This window comes from Corvus hawaiiensis, chromosome 1 (genome assembly GCF_020740725.1).
Source record: "Corvus hawaiiensis isolate bCorHaw1 chromosome 1, bCorHaw1.pri.cur, whole genome shotgun sequence".
Taxonomy (NCBI): domain Eukaryota; kingdom Metazoa; phylum Chordata; class Aves; order Passeriformes; family Corvidae; genus Corvus; species Corvus hawaiiensis.
Genome location: NC_063213.1, coordinates 19,798,200 through 19,814,189, shown reverse-complemented (window position 1 = coordinate 19,814,189; position 15,990 = coordinate 19,798,200). Strand labels below are relative to the sequence as shown.

The following is a 15,990-nucleotide window of genomic DNA, read 5'->3' as shown; positions in this document are numbered from 1 at the left end:
CCAAGTGTAATCCTTGTTGTTTTCAAAACCTCACCTCAAAGCACTTTTGCTGACTTTATAGGTATAATTTTAGTCTTTTTCTTTCACTGTCTGAGAACAAACGCGTAACTAAGAGGAAAGGGAAAAGCTGACCATATTTGAAGCTATATTTCTATAAGATACTGTGTGATTAAGGAGTTTGTTGTTATCTTTCTCCTCCACCGAGCATTAGGCGTTTTTCATTTTCCTGTTGATGTCTTCAGTGGAGGCTTAAATGTGTGTGGAGGGCTGTTCAAGACATCAATGAAATCTTTTAATCATCATATCCTCTTCAGATGGATGTGGCAAATACAGTAGTCCTGAAATTTAGTCCTTCTGAGCAATGACAGATGAGGATTCATAGGGGTCATGAGATTCAATTTAATCAGTTTTGGACAGTGGTAGTTTCTCCTACACCTGACTCTTACTCACATATTTCTGAAGAGTTTAAATATAGCTGTGTTTAAATGTTGTAATTTCTTATAGAAATTCTGAGAAAATTATCTTTCTTGCAGCTCTTTCACACTTTAATCCCATCTGTACACAACTGAGAATTCTCCAGAACAATTTCCTTTGTTGTTTACATTTGTATTGTTGAATATTAATAGTGATTTAAGGGAAGAACTTGACATTCGTAAATAGTAGAGATCCCCAGCTGATAATAGATGTATCTTGTTATCTTCCCCTTTAAATATTGAACAGTCTTTTGTCAAATTAAAGCCTTGACTGGACCACCTCATAGTGTCTAACATGGTGAAGAAAATGCTATTTTCTGGAAAACATTTGAGGTCTTGTGGACGTATGATAGAAAGATGATTTACTACTTTCCTATGTCTTTTTACATGCCTTTATTTGCCAGAGGAAGGTTTCTCAACATACTTTTGTTCACACTTTCAGTTCTGGAGCCAGTGTTTCTCAGGTTCTGGGACTGCATGTCCGCTGACTTCTCTCACCAAAGTTTAATCTGGCCAGGACAGTGTCCTGCCATCTGGTCTCAGAGTCAGGGCTGTGACTGTGAATTAGAGCTGGTTGGTCAGGCTTTGAGTAGGATTTGAGGGAAGTGCTTTCCACCTGTCACATTTACTGGGCACAGTCCAGCAGCTCTGGCAAGTTGTACAAAGGTGATTTATCACTGCAGTGCAGCTTCACCTTCCACTGTACACTTTGGGAAACAGCTTGGGGTATGATGGAGAATATGAAATGAACACATATTCCAGTGCAGCCAGTGAAGATCTCTCCCCCTTCAGATTCAGTTATAAAATCATAGAATGCTTTAACTTCACTGTTTAACCAACTTTTCTTTGATCTCCTTGTAGAAATTCCCTTCTGACATACCTCAGCCATTCAGAGTTTGTGAAATCTGCTTCTCCTGGTCAAACTGTTCTGATTTATGCGTGTCTGCTTTACTTCAAGCCATACTTTAAATTCAATCTCCAGACTTTTCTCCCATCAGAAATGCATCAGAAACAACTGACCAGAGCCTGCTCTCAGCACCAGGAAATGCAGATGCCATCCCTTCTTCCACCCTCCAAACAAATCAGATAGCAAGTTGGACCATTAAACAAGAGGTCACAACTAAACCATTTGGGGGTCTAAGGCAGAAATGTCACCAGTTCGTCACCAGTCCAGGCTCTCATAAAAGCACTGTCACATTGATTTGCTTCAGGCAAGATGTCGGTCTATAGTTATAAGATACATTTTATGTGAGCTTCAAGTTGTACTTCTAATGGACATACTACAGGGTTTTGACACACTTTTAGGATTGTGGATTCGATACCTAAGGAAGGTTTCTTCTTTCTGTGCCCTTACTAAGGAGTTCAGGCAGTAAATATTTAGATTTCATTTATTTGAGCAAACCAAAATTTTGTGCAATGTAATTTTATTTTGGATTTTTGCTAAGAGTAAATTCAGGAGTGTGAGTTAAATTTTGCACTGTAGTTAGTATTAATATTTCTCACTGTAGTAGATGCATATGATGAATACTATTTTTTCTGAGAAACCTTTGCTTAAAAACTAGATGTGGATTCCTGTTCTCTTAGTATTTCTTTTTCCACCCTCAAGATGATAGGTTATAAATTTCAACATGCCTTTGGAGAGAGAAGACTGTATAAAAGAACTGATGTATCACTGTTCCCATTAAGCGTATGTCCTGTTACAGCAGTTTTCCTCGCTTGTCCTTTTCTTTATGTTGGAGACATAAACCACCTGACTAGCACTGGAATAACAGTATTAACATGTATTGTATATCTTGTTTCAGTTTTCTGGCAAGGAATAAACCAATCTTGATGCTATTGCAATAGAAGGAGTATCTTTCAATGAATCCAGCCCTGGGTCTCTTCTTATTCAGTATGGGGATTTACCACCTAAAGAAAGTAACTAAAAATTTCCTTTTAAGTTGACCTACTAGCATGTTTTATAGACAAAATAGGGGTAGAATTACTCAATCAACATGGAAAGTATGCAGTATTTCTATTACTGAAGGTATTAGTATGCTAGCACTGTAAGAGTGGAGGAGTTAAAAAGACCTTGTATCTTTCTCTAGTCAAAACCTGTTGGTTTTTTTTTCTTTTGAGTGAATGCACATTTACATGCATCTGAGCAACTGAAATTGAAGCTTTTGCTCTTAATAATATTGCTTTTAGCATGGCCCTGTTTATCTTACATGCAGTAAACTCAGTATGAAGAGGCATTGAGTTGCCCATCTTGCCTTTAGCTCAGGATTTCTGGTTACGTTAAATAAAGTAAAGCACCATGTTAGGACCCATTGAATGTGTCACAGATTGGGTATGTCTTAAAGGGTATTGAGTGACTGATAAAAACCAATACTCTGAATAAAAAAGTACAAACAAACAGAACACAGAAGATTCTTCAGTGCTCTGTTGTGGATGGAGGCAATAATACAGAACAGTGATAGGCTACCTTGCTGTTTATGTTTTTGGTTCTTTTCGGTTCTGAGGTTGAATATTACTGGATCTGATTACTGGAAAATAATTTTCTTGTGCTTGTGTGTGGGAATGGACAAGATAAGAAATCTGTTGAGGAAGTTTTGGTTGTTGGAGAAGCTTTCATCTGCTCTTTCTTTGTAATGGTCGTGACTTAGAAGGTTAACAATTTCTTCTAAAAGTCTCTTTTGCAAATGAACTCAAGCTGTTGTTTTTCTAACTTTCAGTTGTTCACAATGCAAATCAATATGTCAAGGTACTTGCAAGGCTTACAAAACCAAATGTTTGCACTCAATTCTAGAAAAAAAGTCTATTTCCTTAAAAAAAAAAAAAAATCTGATATAGTATAATACTTTTTAAATCTTTTTTTTTCCCCAAAACCCAACATCTGAAAGTCTTTGAAAATTCTTGTAATTTCTAAAGCTTTGCTTTTGAAATGAGATGCATTTTTCACTTTCCTGCACTGACAAGTCAGTATTACTATGCATCATCAACAGTGATAAAAGCACTTTTCTCGGTGTCCTTGGGCTATACTGGTAAGATATTAGAGGAAAGATGTTCTTGTTAACAAATTATTTTTTTAAGGACACATAGATTTCAGTCACACAGTAATGTCAACTCAGAGCAAGAAGGATAATGGAGTAATTGTTGCAGGGAAAAACTCAGAGATCTAAATTATCCAGAGAGCCCCTATCCCTGGGATGTCACACTCTTAGTCTGCTGATTAATTACTCTGGCCTCTATACCAGATAATGGTTCTCCAGGAGCTCTAGCTTTGATTTAGAAGAAGGTACGCTTCTATCGATGTGAGTGTAAATAAAATATTTTAAAAATCTTTTGAAGCAGATCTAGATTTTCACACCTATTGATGGGTTATTCTGATAATTGTAAACTCTCCCATTCATTTGATTTGGTTTAGGTTTGGAAAACAACAATGTTGATACTATTAAATATAATAAGTTTAAGAAGGTTAAAAATTTACTAAATTTAACTACTTTAAAAAAATCCCAGTTAGAACATAATCTGGCCACTTCTGGAAAGAATAATAAAAATGTTTCTATAAATACATTAATAGAAAAAGGAGGGGCAAGGGAAACCTCCATTCCTTATTGTATGTGGGGGGGAATAGTTACCAAAGATGAGGAAAAGGCTGAATACTTGAGACCTTCTTTGCCTCAGTTTTCAACAATAAGACAGGTTGTCCTCTGGAAAAATCTATTTTTTCTCTTGATGTTTGCAGGTACATTTTATTTTTCAGAATATTTAAGAGAAACACTGTTATAAAATAAGGAGATTAACCCTTGTCCCAACTACATATTTTAAAATATAGCAGTTTCACCTGTTGATTTTGCTCAGGCTGAATAAACAAGGGGATTATTTACTGGTGCAGCTGTTTTCCTCTGTTGTATAAATCCCCCTCAATTTAAAGATTATTTATCTGAAGGATACATATAAAGATAAGAAAAAAGATATTTATCTGAAAGGCGGTCTAATAGCCTCTTAGGATCTACTGTAGCCTAGTGTGTTGATGCAGTTATCACACAGGACAAAAATGGGAGGAAAAATTTACTGAACCTTGTTAAGGAGAAGTTCCTTTCAATTATATATCTCTCTCATACCCACAGGAATCTATATAACAGAGTGTTTGAACAATTAGGATTGAGAAAAAGTAGGGAAGAAAGGAAGAGAGCTCAAAAAAAAATCCTTTTCATGTAGGTTCAGGGTTGTTTTTTGTGGGGAGGGGAGGTTGTTTGTTTGTTTGGTGAGTTTTTTTCCCTGCAGTTTTAAAGCCTTAGAAATGTCATTTAAAGAGAAGCTATACTATGGAAGTACATCCAGAAGCAAGTCACGTTACAGACTCAGTTAGGCAGTGTAATATCATTCATTACACATGCTTGAAAAGATTCATTCATGCCAGGATTCAAGATGGATTTTTTTGTTTTCCTCAGGAAACAAAGACTTCCACTTTTCAACTCTGCTTTTTTTTTCAACCTGAAATCGGAGGCAATGCTACAAAGGGACCTCAAAATTCAATAGTTATTGCAATTATTGATCATTGAACTGCAAGGGAAAGTATTTCAAGGCATGAACTGCATCCTGAAATTTAAATTCCTAGTTTGCTGACAAAAAAAATGTTTTGCTAAATTCTTACTGCCATCCCATAAAAGAAAGATAGGATTATAATGACTAGCTCCTAAAAATATATTTCATTTAAATTAGGCTGCAACTTTATAATAAATCTCTGTCACCCTTTGGGATACAACACAGATGACTGAAATTCTTAAGATTGATAGAAGTTTCTGATGGACACTGACTGATCGATACTATTGCACCATTCTTTTGATCAGGACCATTTTCAGAGATTGTGTACTAATAAAAATCACACTGATGCTTTTATAAACTTGTAGTTGCAAACTTCAAAAAAGTTCTTTTCTTCTGGTCAGATTACCCATTTATCTTGTCTCTAGATCTGGAGACCTTTTCCTGATGTTCTTGACTTTCCAAGTCAGTATGAGATTTTTATTCTTACTTGTGTCTTTTTGATCAGAAATTTTTCATCCTTTCTCTGAGCAACTGTTAAAAGCCAAAAAATACACAATCATCAAGCCTGATACATATTTTTATGTTACTAAGAAATCAGGAATTAAAAATTAATAATTTCCCTAGAAATCTTGCTAGATATTTCTATCATATTCCAATATTTATTCGTATTTTAAATTTATTTTAATAAGGATTGTATTAGGAGGATTTTTACTTAAAAAGGAGAGGTTAACACTTGTTTTCTTTAGCTGACATCTAGGAATAAAATGACTTGTTTTCACTTTACCCAAAACCTACAGCAAAGGGTTCTGACAATGTTTTTTCACTTTGGGTTATTTGTAATTTAGAGTCTGACTGAAACAAATGCCATGGGATGGATGTTGCCAACATGACTGCTGAATACCCCATCTCTTATCCTCTTTTTACTAATAAATCAGTTTTTCTGACCTCTTAATAAAATCCAGCCTTATGTGAATTTCATTTAGCGCCTTTAAATTAATACAGTGGTAATGGAAACAAGTTTTTAGCACCATGTTATTTTCAGTATCAATTAACTTAGATTCTCCCTGTACTTGTGCAACTTTTAGACATATATATATTCAAATTTTTTTCTGTTGAGCTAATATATTGATGCTTCTATTTTTAAGTAAAATTATGCTTGTTAATTTATTTCTGGCAGAGCAGAATGTACAAAGTAAATGGGAAGGGGTCCATTTCAGAATTTTCTGTTTCATTTCTTGATTACAGAATGTACTAAAGTTGCTATGTTTTGTTCAGAGTCCTGCAGAAACTGATCTGAAATGAAAACATGAAACTTGGAAACAGATCCTGTGATCTGAGTCCTACAATCTTTAGGCTGTACAATAGCAGAATTATCCCTAAATAATGGCAGGAATACTGGACAAAAAGGACACCGCCAACCTACTGAACTCATAAAAAAAAAAAAACCATTAAAAGGCAAACCTCTGTAGTTAAAACAGAAAAGTTTCTTCTTCCAAATTAGGGCTCCTAAAGTAGGTTCAACTTTGCAGCTGAAATAAAATGATTTAATCCAACACCACATGAAAGGAGAATGTCAGCAATTAAGTCAGACTAGAAAGCTTTGTTAGTGAAGGAATGCCTGGCTGGAGCTTGCCCTCTGAGGCTTTACAAGGGAAACACTCATTTATTTAGGCAATCACTTGACAAAATACAAAAGAAATAAACTGATAATGGATTGGCACTTCAGGGGAACCAAAGGATTTTAATTAAAGTGCTCTGGACCACCCTCCTCCCACTAAATATTAAGCTCTCTGAAACGTAACCTTCCAGTAACCTTGCTGGGATGCATGGCACTGTGATTCACCAGGACACCCTCATTATTCTCTTTTCAGGCTCCTGCTCACATGGCCATAGGCAGTGCCAGAATGGCAAGTGTTACAGACCAGAACAAAGCTGTGATTTTGAAGACAACTGTGGGGATAATACAGACGAGAGTAAATGCGGAACTTCCTGCACCTTTGAGAATGGCAAATGTGGCTGGCAAAATTCCCTGGCTGACAATTTTAACTGGGTGCTAGGGGTCGGCTCACCTCAAAGTCTTAGACCTCCCGGGGACCACACGCTTGGAAATAGAACTGGTATGTTGTTAGTTCACAAACAAGATATAATTGCCTTCATGAAATGTTTCATACCTTCACAGGCAGAAGGGGAGTACTAAAATATCTAATCAGGCTGTCATTTTTAATGAATTAGATGTGTTACAATATAAAAATATTAATTACCATTGTACAATAACTTTAATTTAGGACAATTGAATCTTAGGTTTTTTCTCATATGAGTCAGGCAAAATAATTTGATACTTGTCTGGAGAGAGGCGTTTGGTCTGGCTGCAATTTGTAAGGGTGAGTTAGCTCAGCTCTGAGGTCCCACTCCTCCAGAGCTTGAGGTTGTTTCCAGGAAGCTTACAGTTTCCCATAGTGACTATTCATACTTTAATTTTAGATAATGTTAAATAAATAAATAAATTTAAACAAACAAAGCTCCTTTGTTAGTGCATCTCCTGGCTTTTTTTGGCCAAAGCACTCAGTTATCTGTTCATGTTCTTGCTACAAGCTCTGTGCCTTCATCCTTTGCTTTTGAAGGTCCCATAGCTCAGGCAGACATTACCAAGGCTGACCTCAGAACTGACCTTAAATTGAAATATTTCACAGCAGAGTTGCACAAAGGAGTGGTAGTATTTGTTGAATGTTTACACGAGCTGCTGAAGGACAAAATCCAATAAACTTGAAAATATGTAGAAAAAAAAATTCATCTTCACTGTCTAATAATATATATGTTGAAGGTAGTATCACAAATACATCACTACACGTGTTAAATATATGCTTGACCTCAGGAAAAAAGGCAAATTTCTTATCCCATAATACTGTGGCAAACATCTATGGTCATACGTCAGCCAGAGAAGTGTCAAAGTTAGAATGAGCCCATTTGCTTATGCAATATCTAGTGAAGTAAAATTTTTTTGCCTAATTCATATGGAAACATTAATAGATGTGCAATTAAAATTTAAGTGTGTTACTTATACTACATTTATGTTTATGTGAAATACACATTTCTTATTTGTACAAACTAAAAATATGAATTTGAAAAGTTGGGAGAATTTTTTATACTTCTGATTAAAAATAAAGATGGAAGACTCAAGGACCATATCAGTCTTGAAAAATATTGACTGTAGGCATCTCTTTTTGCAATTTCCTCTGACTAAATAATTTATATGTGCATTAATATGCATACAGAGTAAAAATGATGATAGGTAAATTGAAAATGATAAAAGGTAATATGAACCATTAGGGATACCTAATGATTTATAAATGCAGAAAGGTCTTTTCCATGTTTCAGAAGTTTTTATTTAGTGTGACTTGCTATTTTGAAGATTACCTTTCAGGAAACTTCATCCTGAAATTTATCATGATGTGGCTATTGTATGACGTATTGTCAGAATTGCAACTACTGCTGTCCAGCAGGGGGGACATATAATCAAAGTAGCTGGAAAACATGGAAGTGTTCCCAGATTTCTACATAGGCCCATCCAAGTCTTAAGCTGCTACAACCAGTTTACTCCTGGTATAAGAAGTGCACAAGGAATGGGATCTGGTAATTTTTTCTCCTAAGCTGATGTTGACTGGTATGAGACCTATGAGGGAAGTGTGCTTCATATGTCTCTGCATTTACTTTGCTCAGTTTTGGAATCTAATTTGAAAATCTAAAACATTTTTTAGTAATACATCATTTAATTTCAGGGCATTTCCTATATCTTGAGGCCACTGCAACAGGCCTAATAAATGAAAAAGCCCATGTGAAGAGTTCCATATGGAAAGAATCAAGCAGGACTTGTGTGATGAGCTTCTGGTACTTCAAATCATCAAAAGCCATGGGACATATTCAGGTTCTGATTAAGGTAATAAAAATCCCCTTTTCTTTTGAATATATTATATCTGTAAGGGTGTACATGCTCCCACAGAGTGCTTCAGACTGTGACATTCTGTTGTTTAGCTGATAGACTGGAAGAGCTCCCACGCACCTCCTGGTTCCGTGCTGGTTTTTATTACTCCAGTCTCTTAAAAATGCTTTTAGCATTTCTCTTCCAAGAGAAGCTTCTCTGAAAAGCCACAGAAAATCTTTTAAAATCCTCTTTTCATTTTCCCCTCTTCCCATATAGTACCTTTCTCTTTGATATTCTCCATGTGAGGCTATTTTCATATTTTGCTGCCGTCCTGATTGGTAGTTATCAGTATACAGCCCTATTGTTCTGATGGGATAACACACAAAAAAAAGAATTGACAACATACACAAAATTAGAATAAAATGCAAAAATATGACTGCATTAAATAATTATATTTTTATATAAACAGGTACAGAGTACATAATCAATTTTATTTAGAAATATATTTTTTTCACTAAATGTGAGATGACCAAAAAATTATTTTAAAAGACTGTCTACTTATTAATTTGCAGGTGAAAACTGAGACATTTGTAAAAAATTGGCTGCTCCTTTGTTGTTCATTAAAAAGGATTAACTGCTTGTAAAAGCAATTTTTAAATTATTATATAGTTCAGACAAGAAATTAATTCTTATGTAGAAAATAATAATCAACACTGTTCAGACACAGTGACCAAATAGACCACTTCTAGACATACTAGAAAACTTTGCAAAAGACAGTGTGTGTATTTGTGCTTACTTGTATCTGCGCAGGGAGCTCTGGTTGTTCAAATACAAATCATGGTGCAATTTATTTGCCATATGTCTGTTATCTTCCCTTCCTATGATATCTCTAATAATGTCTTGGTGAAGTGCATTAAAGTTTCTATCTCCAGTGCATATGTTGGCTGGCTTAACTTTAAATGATAAATTATATTTTTTTCCTTTAAAATAAATTACTAAAAATTATTTCTCCAATATTCTGGATAATATAAAAATAATTTTAAAGACTGAAAGATAAAAGACTTCAATAGGATTTAATATCTAGAGATACAAGCTAGGATATGTCTTCCTGAAATATAAAAACGATAAAACCTTTGACAAGTATCAGGAGATTTTTTTCATGAATTAGTCCCAACACCTACAAATAACCGCAGACCACTCATCAAGTAACTGTATAGTTATTGAGATGTATTTATATAGTTCTTTTCCCTAGAAAGGCTCAAATTTGTAAAGGAGGCAAGTAGATTACAGAAAAATAATAATTGTTGTCCTAAAATAACTTTCAATTTTTGATGTATTAAAAAATGAAAACAAAAATAGATCCCATTATATAAAATAGATCCCATTACATAAAATTAATGTGAAAATAAATATTTATTTTAACTCAAAGATAGATAAATATTTATCTTAACTCAAACATCAGATTATGTTGTCATTTCATTACTGCACTGTGTAACTTGTAGTAACTAAATATTGTAGTTATAAGCATTTTAAGATTGCTTAATTTTAGTTATAAGCTAAGTTGCAAACTAACTTTGGTGGAAAATAAATACTAGACACATCAGGCATGTGTGAGTCGTTTGCATGTAGTGTTTGTGTCACTGTTGATTGTGTCCAGCAATTATTTTTTCCGCCCTCAGAATGGACAAATTGTTTTAATATATTTTTTCTATATTAATCTGAGCAGATGTTTGTTAGATAGCTATCCCTTTCATAATATATCCTATCATTATAGCCTGTAGAGATCTGCCATACTAAGATTCAAATGTATGACTTTAATGGAATTTTATATATGACAATAAAATTTCCTTTTTCTAGGTTTTGGGAATATTCTATATGTTTTCTCTTTGTTTTATTCTTATTGCACTGAGACATTGCCCTCTTCTTATTTTCACCTTATTTTATTATCCTAATAAACTTTCAAGACATTATTTTTACGTTATTTTAAAACCCTGTCTCCAGGGAGTTTAAAGATATTTTTAAAGGCAGTCTGAATAGAAAACATTTGAGTCATGACTTATTCAATTTTTTTCTTTTAATAAAAGCAAGAATTCTACTTGGAGATAGGAAAAATTATTCTCATCATTGTACCTGGGATTTTTTGTAGATCATCTTACATTTACCTGTTACGCTGCTTATAAGGATCCAAAAGCCCATATTTTAATTTGAGTTTCTATTTAGCAGTGTCTCTAAGAATAAAATCTAATTAAACAACACATAGTAACGGGAAGTCATACTGAAGCTTCTCCTGCTGGTTCGTATTTCCATCCAGATTGAGTATCCCTTGATTTAAAGTAAAGTTAATGTCAGTGAAATCAGATCTGTAGGTAGTGAGTAGTTGAAAATGCAAGGAAGAGAAGATCTGGGAAGGTAATTACTGTCTCAAATTTAAAACTTAGCAAACTGTCTCTGGCTGAAGTCATCATATCCATTGAAAGTTTAAATGACAGTGAAGACTATATATACAATGGCACAACAATGAAAAGATGAGGAAATATGGTAGAGAGGAAGAATTAAAGCCATTTCTTAAAAAATTGTAGTTCATGGTATGCATCAGTGTCTTTTCTTAATATATGCATTGCTTGTTCACATTCAGGAAGTCTAAGAATATTATCTATCATACTACTAAAGTGGTATCTCAGATTATGAGATAAACAAAAATGAGAAATGAAACTAAAAGACCATAAAAGGGTACTATAGCCAAGCATGAACTTATTTTGTTAAGGTTTGCAGCTAGAGAAAATCAATTCATTTTCCTAATGGAATTTCTCTGAAGTTACTGTTGTTTTGATTTTTTTTCTCTTGAAATTGTACTCCATATTCTTTGAAGAAAACTGTCTGTGTATGGAATGATAACAATACAGTCAAAGTTATGGGCTGTTGAACTAGCTGAAAACATATAGTATTCTTCAAATTGACCCCCTCAACATTTATGTAAACAAAAGATGTTGACAGTGCAGCTATTTTTGAAAACTGAAATACCCAACTCACCACCCATCGAAATTCAAATTACAAAGTTTTTGATAGCGATGCAAAAGCTAACAGAACATTCCCCAAAGAGATCTGGATATAACTAGTCAAAACTTTTTCCAGTGAGATTTTGAGACATTCTAGTCCTGTCTGTGGCAGTTGTAAGAGAATAGCATTGTAGGAGATATTTCAAAGATCAAGTGCAGCATGTTCACTGTGCCTGTTTTAGTGCTGATGGGGGGGGTGCCTCATCGGCACTCAGTTTGTTTTATGAGTCAGAAGAAGCAGTGTATTTTTAAACATGCTTATAGAGGGGCAAGCAAGATTATTAGGTGAAAGGGGTAATACATTTTATTCTGCTGATCTAGAATAAGCTTTCTATTGCTGCTTAAGTTGTCTCTGGCATTAAAAAAAAGAAAGTCCTAGGTATCACAGTAGAAAAGGAGCAACAAAGGATAAAACCATTTGTTGAAAATAATTGTTGTGGTATCAATGTTAATTGCTTTCGTATATAGACATTTTAATTTAAAAATATTATTTCAGATCTAGTACAGTTAGGGGAAGATTCTTTCAAAGATTTGAAACAAGGCTCTAAAACAAGTATGCAGATGAATAAGGAAGGTGAAACCTGCCATTAGTGACTCCCTCTGCTGACTGTGACAAGGCCAATACACACAGGATCTCATTAGGAAGTTCCAGTGGACCTTACCCAGGCATTTAATTAATTCCATCCAGTTACAAATGAGCAAAGACATAATGATATTCAGGAAGACAAGAGGTCCTGGCCAGCGCATGGCAAGTGAAGCAGGGCCCCATTTATACTGCGGCATCCACAGCCTGACCTGGCCACGGCAGCAGGCAGCTGGAGCCAGCACCCAGCCTCCTCCAGCTGCTCAGGGCTGCTGCAGCACAGACCCTGTTACCTGGCTGCTGCTTCTCAGCAAAAGCTGGAAGCCGTCACAGTTGTTCCCTTGGTATTGTTATTGCTTTTAACCAGCCTAATGTAGAGAGGAGAGGGTTGGTAAAGTAGAAGTGTACAGCTTAGCAGGTGCCAGAGCTCAGGTATAGATCACTCACAGTGGATTTTCTAATTCCCTGGTTATTTTTAGTGGAGAGGTCTACTATCCTGGGCTGTGGAGATAAAAATCTGCAGCAGAGGTGCTGCAGATTCCAGCTGCTACATTCTGGACATTTGTATTTGTAGGATCAAGTAGCTAAAAGTGAGATGTTTACAAATCCATATATTTGACCCTACTTCTATGGGAATTCAATCAAGAATAAGGCTTAAGAAAACCGCTTATTCTACTTCACAGCATAAAATAGAATGTGTATTTCTACATGGATTCTTCTCATTGACTGCATGAAAAACAATTGGCCCTTCACATTAATGTAGAAATTAGAGATTGCATCGGGCTCAGGTAGCCTCAAAGTAAATTATCTGACCTCCATGAAACTAGAGGAAGAAATTAAATTTTCAAAGATTTGCTTGAATGCTTTACTTAAGAGTTTGCTGAACTTCAAATCATGCTCCAAAAGATATAGAATATCTGTAGATTTAATAAACATAGACATAAGGTTTATTTTGTAGACAAAATTAAATTATTAGCAAAATTCTTTAAAACTAACAGCGAAGTGTAAATTTTTCTAGTATTTCACTCCACACAGCAGCATATGGCTTTTATTTAATGAGTATCTACAGCTCTCAAAAGGACACCGTTTTAAACTACTACTCCCGTTTCTGACCTGCGAACTGTATTAAAACTTGTATTTGAGTCAATGAAATGTCTTGTCTGACTAATGAGTGAGAGTAAGAGAATATTAGTCCCAAGAGTTCTGAAGGAAATCAGTGGAGATACTGTGAAATACAGTATTACTTGTCAAGAGTAACTTTCATGGCATCTTTACTTCCCAGAGCAAGATAATTTTTTATTTGTATTTCCTGAATCTCAAACAGCACTTTCCATCTTTATAGACATTGTTTCAAACAGGGTTGTTTTAGGCCTGATTCTGACACAATGACATAAGCATATTTCCAAGCAAATTGAGAATGAGAGAGTGATTAAATAGAAATAAGTCAGTTTTTCAAAAAGAGTTTACAGTGCAGACACCATTCAGTGTGTTTTATTTTCTCAGGTGAGTACATTAGGAAGTTATTTCAATCTTCTTATTGTCAGTTACTGGAAGAATATAATTAATTGTGTTCCTATACTGCAACCAGATGTAAGCATTCATTCCAAAGAGTTGGTGAGAGAGAATAATGTATTTAAACATCCTCTGAAGGAAAAAAGTATTTTGAAAAGAGTTGAATAGTTACCCTTGTATGTTGGCATCCTTCTTGTGAAGACAAGAGGTTCATGAGAGGATTTGTAACCTACAATCATTGTTTTTCTAGAAATACATGTAAGTGAAATTGTGCATATGTGAATTATCAGGTTTTTTTCCTTCAAATTCTTTGAGAACTTGACCATTTCCTCCCTTAGGAGCTGAGGGTGATGAATAGTATAGGATTAGTGTGACTAGGGCATGTCTGTCATGCAGGGCAGTGCCTAGTTATAAAACTGGGCAGTCTGACAGATTTAGACAGAGTGATGCACACTGAGTCATTGAAGCAACTCAGCAATATCCTGTAACATTCCATGTGGAGTCACAAGCCGTGTGTCCCAGAGTTAATACCACTGCCCCAGCCTGGCACCAAATAGCATAATGTGACATAGATAACAAATGCACTTTCAGTCCCCTCCACACTGCACAGTTCTCCAGTGCTGTTTCACTGAACCCATTCCCCAAGTCAGAGATCTCTGGGACTGATTTGCTTTATTGACTTGTCAGCTCATAATCTCATACAGTGCTCCTTTTACATTGCTGCTTTTTATCATATGAGACTTTGAAGTGACTCTGGGATCTCTGCAGGTCAGACATATTTTGCTTTTTTCTAACACTTTTCAGGACACACATTCGACAGTGAAAGTTGTGATTTAAATGGGTCTCAGGGCAGAGTTCTTTGAAGGATGATAGAGCTACTGTTTAATGATTTTTACTGAAGCAACAGGCATCAAAATCAGATCTTTTTATAACAACTGTGAAACAGGCATAGGACTTTGTCTGAACAATAGCCTCTGAAGTATAGCCTTGAGCTTTGAGCATTTTCCACACCACTTCTGCTAAAGAATTCAGAAAATTAATTAACCTTTTTTTTTTTTTAAGATAATAAATAATGCAAGATGTAACCTTGTGCCTGCTGATAGTTTTACAAAGCATAAAGCATTGATCAGATCTAAAATCCCAATACAGTATCTAATTTTCTTGATCAACTGCCCCACTTGGACAAAACACCCCAAATTTCTAAGAAATGTTCTAAGAAAAAAACTGAACATTTTTGAGTTTCATTTGACCTCAGAAAAGGTGGAAGATCTTTCTTTTTTCCTTTTCTCATTCACTCTTTTTACCCCCCGAAGCCCCTTGGTCTTCCACTGAGAAAAGTATCTTCCATTTTTTCAAATAAATATTGAACTGAGCAGATGTTATACTGTGAAACTTCAGCAAGATCACATGTAGTACTAGTGCTCATGGTGCAGAACATTAATTTGTTACAGGTTTTGAATTCCCTTAATGCAACTTTTATTTTTAATTCACAGATCACTTTTAGTGTCCTGAAGATGTTCTAGTTTCTGGTAGTCCTTGATCTTTGGCAGGCTTGCAGTATCAAGTTGTAGTGTGCTTAAAATTACTTTGATTAATTCATAAGGATTCTTAACGTAAGAGTCTAATTTTTATCTTTGCAGTATTTTTTTCAGTTTCTGACCTTCAACTTTGAATCCTCATTAGCTTCAGGAAGAAAAACCAAACCAAACCACACCACCCCCCCAAACCAAAAACCCAAAACCAAAACAAACAAAACCACCCAACCAAACAAAAAAATAAAAGCCCCCACCAAACCCCAAAAGCAACCAAACAAAAAAAACACCTCAGAAACACCCCAAACCAGATGTGTTTCTGTATTTGCCATAATTTATTTCACAAAGATGGAGGGACCTGATCCTAATTAATTTCATGGGAGTC

General features: G+C 35.1%; 1 protein-coding gene across 1 annotated transcript in view; it reads left to right on the top strand.

Annotated features, from left to right (window-relative positions):
• Positions 1-15,990, top strand: part of MALRD1 (MAM and LDL receptor class A domain containing 1) — a 234,883-nt gene that overhangs the window by 107,518 nt on the left and 111,375 nt on the right. Inside the window, exons 26-27 of the mRNA XM_048323783.1 lie at positions 6,875-7,120; positions 8,780-8,937. Of these exons, the coding sequence (XP_048179740.1) occupies positions 6,875-7,120; positions 8,780-8,937 (404 nt within the window). The remainder of the gene's footprint in view (positions 1-6,874; positions 7,121-8,779; positions 8,938-15,990) is intronic.